We start from the raw sequence: 12,368 nt of genomic DNA, 5'->3' as shown, positions 1-12,368 counted from the left end.
TCACTGCTTCACTGCCTCACAGAGGGCAATTCCAGCCCTTAGAGATACCCTGCTGCCCAGACCAGACCTCCACAGGGTTTCGTTGCCAAAATTGTCACCTCAGAAGGATCCGCTGTCATGAATGACATCAGAAAGGATCCGTTATACAATTGACTCCATACTGCCACAGAAAATATCTTAATGGTAGGCCGCTACCTGAGTTAATGGCTCAGGGATGATTCGTTGCCCAGAAACGCCTTAGAAACTTTTGCTACCACAGACTTGCTACCTTAAAATCCTTGTTGCCACAAAATTGATGATTGCCGCCTGAGAAATTATGCTAAGCATAGTAAAGAGAAAGGTGGATTGGCTAGGGTGGAATCTTTCACCACCGAAACAAACCAGGGGAAAAAGGTGTCTTAAAAAGTTAAAACCCTCCAAAAGCCTCAGCCCAAAAATCAGAAAGATCAACAATCCATGATGATTAAAATAAATCTCCTCTCTCCTTTTTATATATTCCCTTTGGGTTCAGCCCTCCCTATTTTTATTTGAGGGGTTAACAAGTTTCCCTCCCCAACTTTGGCTTTTATTACAAGTTTTCCTCCGTTTACCACAAATTATCTAATGTTACCCCAATAAAATCAAATAATGGGTTTCCCCTTTTACAAATGACTATAGCCTATGGGGTTAGATAGCATACTTTGCTCTCCCTTGGGCAATTTAATTAGAAGAGGACATTACAATATCAAGGAGACCAACTGCTAATGCTGAACAGCAGCCCACCACAACATAGGGCTGCAGGTCTCTGGTTTCACAATTACCACAATGTCAGCAGCTAAGTGCTCCATCTTATCTGAAACATGAGTGGTCCATGTTCTCGGTGGAAACAATCTAGTAATATTGTCATCCCACTGAGTTTACACAACATATATGTCTTGGCCACTCTTCTGCTTCTGAAAGAGCATGGGGATCATGCCCATAGCCATGGAGAAGAAGCTGAAATTTCCTTCCATTTTGGTCCTGCTCACCTTGTCTGAATCTGCTAAACCAAGAAAACCAAGAAGATATTTTCTTGCTTGAGAATTTCCTTTTTAATATTTATTATTTCTATTCTAAAATAATATATTATAATTTTTGTTGAAGTTATACATGAACCATTCCTAATGTTGTTGAAATTGTCATTTTTTTTGCTTGGGACTTTTTGTTGATTATGCTAGTTCATCTGTCCTACAACAGATTTTTAAAATCTCAAATGGGTTGATGTCTTCTGAGATTGGATTCCTTGTGTTTTTCTACCTCTTCTATTGACCATTTATCATTCATATTTCTGAATATTGTTAGTTTTGGCTCATTTAGGCACAACAAAGGGAGGCTTCATTGCAAGAGGAAAATGCAGCATATGGAAAAGCAATTGCAGCTACACAGCAGCAAATCACTGAAAAGTCTAAGGAACTGCATCAATTGGATGCTAGACTGAAGGTATGCTTAGTGTGTGTAATATTTTGTATATTTTTATGATTTAAGGATACACTTCTTTTCAAATTTAAACTCTTTAAAAGAGTTTTATCCTCTTGAAATTGCTTCCACTCCAGTTAAGTAAATTAGGAGATATGGAAATCATGAAAAAAAAGACTTACCCTTTTGAAATTGTTTGCTCACCCTAGTTAAATAAATCAGAACACTGGGATGTTCAAACATGTTGATTAGTAATTGATTAATTGAAAACTCCAAAAAATGGGAATTGAGAATCTTAAAATTTTAGTTGCATATGGCAAATTACAATTTGGAGCTAAAGCACTGCTATGAAAGGTAGCAGAACAAAAGTAAGAATCCAGTCTTCAAAAACATAATGAGGTTTGAGTTCTGCAATTCTCTCAGTTAATGCATATGTGTAAGTGTGCCATGAGGCATTTCACAGATGCATAACATATATACGCATATATGACTGACATTAGCAGTCATTTGACTTTGCTTCCAATTTAATGCATGGGAAGACTGAATTTTCATGTTTGAAAATTGCAGCTTGAATTTCTAACATCATTTTTAATAGGCTTCTCACACCCCAATGGCAGGGTATCCGATATCGGATACCTTAGGTGCAATTAAGTACCGAGACCAAAGTGGCACTAGATCATTACCGATCCTATGATAGTAATAAAGTTTCAACTTCAAGTTTTAACAACTAAGATTTCTATAGACCAGACTGTTAACGGGTTCACAATTTTAGCAAACATCTTTCTATAGTGTGAATGGAGTCACATACTTACACACTACAAGTTTCTGAATCTCCTTCTATTTGTACTTTAATTTTATTATAGATGGATTTCCTTTTCTAATTAGTGCGCTGCCACACCCACAGCTGAACCAACATTCAAAATAACCATCCACCTACTTGCACAGGAATGTGCCATTGTATCTGATCCTAGGAGCTATGGGTGTAAAAGGGTTAACTTAAAAAGTTATACTAGAAGGAACTTATTTTTAAGTCATAGAAGTTTATTGAATGGTTCTATAATCCTGTTTGGAAATTGATCTATGCCATCTTTGACTGCAAATGATAAGTCAAGTACCCTGTACAATAATATCACAAAACTTCATATGGGCATCCAATAACTTTGATCGGCCTTTTTTTATACATCTTATAATGTGAGTTGATTGGGAGATGGTAAATCATGTGCACTAGAGGGTTTCTGATAAAGTTGGTTCATTATGATCAAGTTATATCACTTCGTTCATTTTTAACTTTTGTAAGCCTTTTGAACTCGAGCCCTTTTTCAAACTTCAGGTCATAAATGTGAAATCAGCTTGTGCCAAAATGGAAGAAATTCCATAGCTTAAAATATTTAAAAATATTACTTAGCCCTTCAATAATATTTAATCTTATTTGTTTCAAATAGAAGCTTGAATGGCTGTATAAATAATCTAGTCATAAGTTCCATCTGAAGAATTTGTGATGTTATTTGACTAGATATTTGGCATCCTTATGATAGGCAAAATTCCAGATATTTTCAACAATTTTCAACACAATGTCTGGTGACCCATAATCTCCTGTACGTCTTCTCACTAAATGTCTAATAAGCATTGAATCAATACACCATAACTTGATATATTACCCTACTTATTAAAATGAGCCCTTCCTAGGTTAGCGCACAACATCTGAGTAGGGATATTGATATAATTTTTAACAAAAGAATTCTTTACCACAAGGAGAAAATCCCTTATCTTGGTTCGAATGAGATAATATGTATAATTCACAATTAATACAAAAAGTAAGCATCATAACTACCTTGAGGCTTCCTAGAGACTTGATTTGAAATTCTGGCCCTTATGTGATGTTGCACAAGTTTCTAGAACATGGGTATGGGTGTCTGGAAAGCTTCCTCATGCAAACCCTCTAGGTGCTTCCTCACATTCTGTGAATGGTGCTTGCGGTAGACACTGTTCATGAACACTTTGTATGCCTAACTCCAACAGATCTAGGTGGATTTGACCTTTTGACCTCTTTGGCCATTGTGGCTTTGGCATGGAAAGTCAAACCCAAAAAAAGAGGGGTTGGGTGAGATTTCCAAAAATTGAGATAGAACATGATTTCATATCTTAAATATAAATTGTAATATTAACTAAATTATCACAATCCTATCCAATGTTTATTGAAATGGCACCAGAATTGATAGAACTGGCTGGTCTGATTGTTTTGGAGGAAAAACTGGCGTGGTCAAGTGATTCAGGCCATTTTAGGCCAGTTTGATGTTAAGGCACTAAACTGGTTGGTTTCATATGAACTGTACATGACATGGGACCTGTGAATATCAATTTTCTAAAAATAATCAATAAACTTCATGACTGTGGGGTTAAATTTCCCACTTGGGTCAATGTTGCTTATGTATTGTTGTGATCTGTAAACTGTCGTGGATGCTCCACTGGACAGTTCGTCACAATAAATCTAATAAAAATATATTGAAATCCAAAATATATACTATGAGGATTAATTTTCTTAGATTTTCTGGATTTATTAAATTACTGCTTTTTGCTTATACATGCAATATATAAAATGCTGAAAATAGGGAACAGATAAAACAATCACTCACAATTTACAAACCATTGTAACACCAAGATATGACTTGGGAAACCCTTTTAGGAGAAAGCCTAGTTGGAAGATGAGGCTGTTCTGCTCTTTCTTTCTCTGAATAAAAAGGCACAAATACAAAGGAGTGAGACCTATGGCCCATGGGTTGCAACAGAACACAAACCATCTCTGTTCTGCCTTCTCTCTATCCACTCTCAGCTACTCTGCTCTACAATGGAACAACATACACTAGACTAGAGTCGAACCCCTTTTCCTCTTAGTGCCCTGGTTATTACACAACCCGATAGCCAACTAAGGGTTAAGTTTGACCCATTCAACCCTTGATATGAGTTGAAACTTGACCCTTTTAGAGTCTTCTTTGTAGTGCCAACGGGGCTAGCCCATTTTCCATAAGTAATAAGGGTTGACATGGCATCCTCATGAATTATGGTGGTCAAACATGATAGGGCAACTTTTTGGAGTCATAACTTTTGAGTGCAAACTCTGATTGACATGATTCTTGCACCCTTGGAAAGATCTAGGAATGTAGAATAGTGCCATGGAGTGTGGCACTAAAGTGGCAAAGTATTACTCCCAAAAAATGCCATTTAGGGCCTCAAATTGGCCCTACAAGGTTTTTGACCCCAATTCTCCAAACTGGGTCCCATCGCTAAAATTGCTCCTGTATGCTAGTTTTTGTGATTTTTACACCTTGAAAGCATCAAGATGGATGACAAACAATATAATGATCCAACCACCCATTTTGGGAGGCTTTTGGTCCTCAAAAGCTTTTACTGAATGAGGTGAACAAATTTTTCTTCTACCTTCTCCATAGAATACCATTTAGCCTTGCCTGGAAGTTGTCCTTTCAACCCAATATGCCAAAGGTCATGTTGCCTTTGTCTTGTAGTTTTGACCCTCTTTTGTAAAATTGTATCTTCTGTTAACTTTGCTTGAGCATCTGGTGCTAATTCCTTTATAGAATGTAGTATGTGCTCCTCTACCTGATCTAACATGGAAGGCTCGTAGAATTTTAATTTTTCCACATTCAGTACTATGTAAATGCACATGTATGGGGTTAGACTAAGTCTATAAGCGTTATCTCCCACATTTTCCAATATTTTGAAGGGAACATATTGCACAACCTTGATTTTCTTACTAGGAACTTGTAGCCTCTCCTTGTTCAACTGTAACCATCCTCTTTCTCCTACCTTGAATAACTCCTTTGTTCTATGTCGATCATCCCTGGCCTTGTACTTTTCTTGTGACTTATTCAGTGCCTCTTTTACTTGCATATGTATCTATCTAATCTTCTTCACAAAATTTTCTACCCTTAAAGCATCCCTTGTGAGATCCTTCCTCACTCCTTGCTACCCATATTCAATATCCAAAGGTGAAGGTGGAAAATATCCAAAACAAGTTTCAAATGGGGACTTACTAGTAGAAGTGCATACTTATAAGAGTGCTATATATATACTGGATTGTCATCCCAAGTCTTCAGATGCTTTTGCTTGTAACCCCTCAAAAGCTACACCAAAGTCTTGTTAACTACTTCTATTTGCCCATCTGTTTGTGGATGGGATGCTATAGACCCCATCAACTTCGTGTCCATCATCTCCCACAATGTAGTCCAAAATGCACTGAGAAAGCGTCTGTCCTTGTTTGAAATGATGCTCCTTGGTATCTCAAAGTGCACCCAGACCTCTTAAAAGAACAATTTTCTACTTCTTGCCTGCTGATGCTCTCTTTATAGGGCATGATAATGCACATCTTGCAGAGCCTATCAACTACCACAAACAGGTAGTCATGTCCATTCTTGGTTGTTGGTAAACGTCCCACAAATTCCAGGGAAATGCTTTCCTAAGGAGGAGTGGGTATAGGTAAAGGATGTTTAAGACCCCGTTCCCTATTACTAGGATTGCTGGTACAACAAAGCATACATCCTCTTATGAACCTAGCTACATCTTCTTGCATTCTGGGCCAGTACACATACCTCTGTAAGTTGGCCATTGTCTTCCCTACACAAAATTGCCCTGCAACCTTGGAGGTGTGAGCCTTTGTCATTAGTTGCAACAATTCAACTTTAAGAACACATAACTTGTCCAACTTGTAGAGTACCCATTTTGGAGATGATAGTCAATTGTGTTGTCGCCATCGTGCACATAACTCTGGTTTTGCAATTGCAGAAGCACTTGTTGAGAAATCCATTAGGGCAACATTAGGGCAATTTTATTTTACTTTCTCTTTCATGACATTTATTTGTGATGTTATATCTATCTTATGTTGATTATATTAGTGTTCTTTATCATCAAATAAATGCCAAAAACCGGAAGAACACAAGAGGACACAACATGTAGGCACACAGCCAGGGCAAAACCCCTATGAAGGGGAAAACCTAGTCAAACTCTTCCACTAGTAGATTCAAATCAGATTGAGACAACGAGGACTATAGATATTCTCCATCCACCAGGTCAGCCTCCTAGTCAAGTATCTTCCTTCCTTTTCTTCACAAGTCAACAAGGTTTGTTTCTCCAAAACGAGTCAACAAGAGTGCTGATTTGATCCATTCTTTTGAAGCTTGATCTTCGGCCCTGCAGTTTCATTATTCTCTTCGCATGTGAGACATAATTTCGACTCCAAGAATCTCTCCTTCCTTCGCTATGATAATTTCTTGTTAATTTTAGATAACAATGGTATGTTCTATGCTTAAGCACAATTTACTTCAATGTTCCTTATCAGCCCAATGACAATTTCCAATTATGTCCAGTAGCAATCACATTAACTTAAACACATTATAGTAAATGCAGATAGAACATAAAAACATGTGCAAAAGACAAGCCAAGACAAGATGACACAAGATGTGGCAGATGCTAGGGACAAACCCCAATGTGGGGAAACCCTTTGATCAAATATTCTTATTATTCTTCAATATTTCAGCAGAGAGAGTACAAATATCAGAATTACATGCCCAAAACAGTCTTGCCAAATCAGCAGTCAATGCAGCCCTAACCAAAAAGTCAACAGTGGTCAAAGCTGCCCCAAAATGTCCTCCAAGCAGCTCGGTCAACAGCAGAAGAATGCGGCTTGCCAAGGGAGTCAAAGTCAACCCAAAAACAGCTCGGTCAACCCAGTCAAAGTCTGCTGTAATTTTTGCGGTCAAACCAGAAAGTCAATGCTGCAGTCAACACGGTCAAACAGTCCCCAAACACCTTGAAAATCATGCCAAAGAATGCAGCCTGCAGAAATTGGAATTTTGTCCTCCAGATCGAAGTCAAAGGATGGTCAAACAACCCCAGTCTACGCTGCCCTAATCTCTGAGATTTCCAGCCTCCAAAACCAGTTTAGAAATTCGTCCTCTTCTACACGTGTGAAGTATAGAAGCCTCCAAGGTGTACGGACCAATCAAGAGAGGAGAGAGAAGATGATGTGATGAGTTGATGTCCAAATGAGAGAAGGGTCACTTCTATTTATACACTTCATTGAGGGTGAGGAGGCACATCCATTAGGCTTCATGAGCATATACTTGACTGAGACTGACCTTGACAATTTGTCCATGAAAAATAATAAATTCAAAATTCCATTTCCGCTTGTCAGAATGAGATGATCTTGTTATCAAAATTGTACCTCTCGAAAAAAGGAATCCAATGCAATAATCATCTCCATCATATGAGCTGTCCTAAGGTGGAAGTTGGCCCTAGTTTCCAATTTTAACATTTCTTCATAGAGATGACAAAAGACTTTTATTTTGACACCTTCACACCTCCTTCCTTGATTTTCGAATTGCAGATGGTGATGTATTCTCCCAATAGGTCGAATAGCACTAGTATATATATATTCTTCTTGAGTGAGGACGTGACCCTTCAAAGAGGCCGACTTGAAAGGTGTGGAGGCCGACTTGATGGAGGAGTATAAGACACATAAAAATAACTTTCTTTTCCCAGGAAGGGTCTAATATATTTTTACTTTGACTTAGTACAAAAATCCTAGAGCACTCAATGGGTGCTTTGACCTATTGACCATTGAGTATTGACCTTTTACAACAAAATTTCTTTTTCTTTTACAATCAACAAGGGCTATATCTTTCATATTCTAGACTTCGACAATTTTGTCACAAACCCTTGATTCCATCGTCAAGATTTAAAGCCTTAGATATCAACAACTAATGCAATCATAACATTTTACATCTGGGGTTTCAATATTATGCCCTAGAATTTCATGTCAAACTCTACTAGGATTATGTTACAAACCCTAGATTTCATCAATAAAACTAAATCATGTATATCAACAATCAAGTTAGCATTCTAGCATTTCATATCTAGGGTTTCATTAATATTTCCTTATATCAATCTCTTACTAGGGTTTTTATCATAAACCTTAGATACAAATAACAAAATTTAATGTTAGATATACAACAATTTGACCAACCTAGGGTTTCAAACATACAAAAACACATACACCTAGGGTTTCAACCATACATAAGCACATACACCCAGGGTTTCATTTCCTAGGATCTTTCATTAATTGTTCAAGGGTTTTGTCATAAAACTTAATTCACCAAACCCTAAAAATATAGGGTTTCATAGACAACAACAACAAACCCTAAAAGGCTGGGGTTTCATTATTAACATACCCTAAGCATCAAAAGCCTAAGGTTTTACAGTGAACCCTAAAGGTTAGGGTTTCACCAAAATGAACAAATGATAAGAGATAATATGACAAGGTTAGATTTAATCTAGTGATTAATCACCTTAACAAGAATCTTTATGATTCAAAACCCTAAAAATAAGAAAGTTAGTAATACAAGGCAAATTTCAAAATGATCATACCTTTTAATGAAAAAGTTTAGCTACAAATCTTTATACATACCTTGAGATTCTTCTTTTACAAGCCTTATAGGGTTTCCTAATTGAAGGATTCCCTCTTGGCATCTTCATGGTCTATTTCCATATGAGTCAACATGTGCCCACACAGCCAACTTGCTATTCCTAAGATCAACGTGTTTACCTTATCTTTGCTTCCTTCAATATATACCTGCAATATTTATTAACAAGCACAACCAAAATATACAAGTACAAGAACGAGATGATAATGAATTCCTAAGGATTTTTGAGTACAAACCCTAAATATCTCTAAAGAGCAATCATTTAATTTTATTTTGCAAAGGATTGTCATATACCTGCAATTCTTAGATAGAGGGAACATGCAAATAAGGTGAGGGTTTTTCATATGTACTATCTAGGGTTTATAATCCCTAAATATTAACAATCTTCATTACAATAAAAACTAGCCAACCCTAGAATTATGAGTAATCAAACCCTAAAACATTTCATGCTAGACCTTTTAACAAATGATTATTCTATACATACCTCAAGATTACATAACTCAGCCTTCTATGCTTGAAAGTTTGATGCTTCATTGAGCTTATTGCTCTTCTTGCAAACTGTAGTCATAGTGTTAGATGAATTAGACATAAAGAAACAAAATAAACAATTTATAACATAATTTTGATGAGATCCTCAAATCTACTTCCACAAGCTGGTGTAAGACAAACAAGTTTGTAGATTTCTTCCTTTCTTGAGACAGGGATGCTAAGATTGCTTATCAAGGTCTTCCTTTCTTCAATGTCTTGTACAACAGAGATTGGCTTCTTTGTCATTTATAGGTCTCAGCCTTGCTATGCACAGGTATCTTCAAATAGGCTTACTTCCTTTTGCTTAACAAATGTTTTCTTCTACTTGGTTAGACATCTACTAGGAATGTAGGCCTCAATCCCTTTTCAATGTTGCAAGGTTGATGGATTTTGTTTCACTGAAGTTGACTTCTCACAATAGGTCTTATAATGTCAAGAACTAAGATCCTCCAAGAAGACTTTTTATGTCACTATTGAAGTTCGGATCTTATATATGTTTTCACAGATGCTCGTCCCTTTTCTACAATGGTCTCGACTCCGTTGATTTTTTTTTTTGGAGTGACTGAGATTTTATAACAGACCTATATTATCTTTAAATAATTAGGTCCCTGGGCTTTTAATTCTTGAACCTTTTGCTGGTTACAAGAACTATCTTTAGTCCTTCTAGACTTCAGAATTCGGTCATTTTGGAACACAGGTCCTTTGGATTTCAGAAGTGTTTTTATGCTCAGGACTTTGCTTTACTTTTCAAAGAACTCGACCTTGAATAGACAAGTAGTCTAGCAATTTGGACATCTAACATGCTCCTCGGTTCCTTCATTGTTCAACCCAGGTCTGCGGCCTAATTGCAGAGATAAGGATTTATGATCATGCCCAGAAATGTGCCACATTAGTTTGGTTCCCTTTCTAAAGGGTTCAGCCTTTCAAAGGTAGACTTGAAACTTTTTTTTTTTCCAATCAACACTGATATTTCTAGCTTCCTTGATTCATTTGACCTTAGCTCTGATACCATGTTGAGAAATCCATTAGGGCAATTTTATTTTGATTTCTCTTTCATGACATTTATTTGTGATATTATGTCTATCTTTTGTTGATTATATTAGTGTTCTCTATCATCAAATAAATGCCAAAAACATGAAAAACACAAAAGAGGACACAAGATGTAGGCACTCAGCGAGGGAAAAACCCCTATGAAGGGGAAAACCCAGTCAAACTCTTCCACTAGTAGATTCAAATCAGATTGAGACAACTAGGACCATAGATATTCTCCATCCACCAAGTCAGCCTCCTAGTCAAGTATCTCTCCTTCCTTTTCTTCACAAGTCAACAAAGTTTGTTTCTCCAAAACGAGTCAACAAGAGTGCTGATCTGATCCATACTTCTAAAGCTTGATCTTCAGCCCTGCAGCTTTATTATTCTCTTTGCATTTGAGACAAAATTTCGGCTCCAAGAATCTCTCCTTTCTTCGCTATGATAATTTCTTCATAGAGATGACAAAAGACTTCTATTTTGTCACCTTCGCACGTCCTTCTTGATTTTCGAATTGCAGATGGTGATGTATTCTCTCAATAGGTCGAATAGCACTAGTATATATATTCTTCTTGAGTGAGGACGTGAGCCGTCAAAGAGGCCAACTTGACAATAGTGTGAGGCCGACTTGAAAGGTGTGGAGGCCGACTTGATGGAGGAGTACAAGACAGATAAAAATAACTTTCTTTTCCCAAGAACGGTCCAATATATCTTGACTTTGATTTAGTACAAAAATCCTAGAGCACTCAATTGGTGCTTTGACCTATTGACCATTGACCCAAGCATGAAAACCATGCGTTAATAAGTCAAATTTTCTTTTACAATAAAATTTATTTTTCTTTTGACAAATACATTACATCATTATTTAATTATGAAGATCGACACTAGTTATATTTCTCATCAACACCTCCTTGAAGTCCTCGTCCTTCGTATATGCTTCTTTGTATGCATCATGGGTGAAAGGCTCCATGTGCATTAGATTTCCCAAAGCTGTGATCTTTGATGTGGTAGCATTGAAAGCATGTTGGCCAACTTGTTTGTGCTGCCCTTCTTGTACTTGATCGCTAAATGAAACTGTTGTAAAAACCCCATCCACTTCTAATGCTTGGGTTCTTGTAACTTATTCAAGAGGTACTATAATGGCTGTTGATTTGTGTGGATTACTATCTCCTTTCCCATCATATAGTGTTTCCACTTTTTGAGAGCTTGTACTAGGGCATAAAGCTCCTTTTCATTGATAGGGTAGTTGAGAATCGCCTCATGAATTACTTTAGAATGATAGCACACAAGCCTTCCTCCCTGCATCAAGATCGCTTCAATAACATATCCACTCACATTTGCCTCCACTTTGAAGGGCTACTGCAAGTTTGATATTGCAAGAATCGATGCTTGGCTATTTTTCTTCAACTTAGCAAAGGTCTTTTGCTAACCCTTTCCTCACTGAAACTCTTGTCACTCCTTGTTATGGTGTCTAGTGGTGCTGCTACTGCTGAAAATGAAGCTATGTATTTCCTCTGGTACTATGTTGCCCCAACGAAACTCTTGACCTCAGATACATTTCTCTCTTTTTAATTCAATTAAAGTATCCTTTTAATGTGGGAAAAGGGTAAATTGGCCACCATGCCTCCTCAGGCCACTGAAATTCACTTCTAACCATCCCATCCTGTAGATATTCTCGTTTCGGTTCCAACGAGCTATTACGATAAGGTGTTATGTCAAGTGTTCCTCCCAGAATGCCAACTTAAGTGTAATAATTGAGTCAGACCCATTAATAACTCTGTTTTTTTAAATTTGTCGAAATGCACCAGAATGAAAGACAAACTGTGCGGATGATGGAATATACCAAGCGAATGCCATTAGACCTCATATAAACTCCTCAAAACC

At 37.1% G+C, this 12,368-nt stretch overlaps 1 protein-coding gene across 1 annotated transcript in view; it reads left to right on the top strand.

Moving 5' to 3' along the window:
* LOC149167840 (golgin family A protein) overlaps nucleotides 1–12,368 on the top strand; it is a 101,322-nt gene that overhangs the window by 60,084 nt on the left and 28,870 nt on the right. Inside the window, exon 2 of the mRNA XM_089433187.1 lies at nucleotides 1,336–1,458. Coding sequence (XP_089289313.1) covers nucleotides 1,336–1,458 — 123 coding nt within the window. The remainder of the gene's footprint in view (nucleotides 1–1,335; nucleotides 1,459–12,368) is intronic.

The sequence above is a fragment of the Pinus tabuliformis genome, chromosome 5_1 (genome assembly GCF_031772625.1).
Source record: "Pinus tabuliformis cultivar Carrire ecotype Pingquan chromosome 5_1, CPIR1, whole genome shotgun sequence".
Lineage (NCBI taxonomy): Eukaryota > Viridiplantae > Streptophyta > Pinopsida > Pinales > Pinaceae > Pinus > Pinus tabuliformis.
This window is presented reverse-complemented; position numbering and strand designations above follow the sequence as displayed.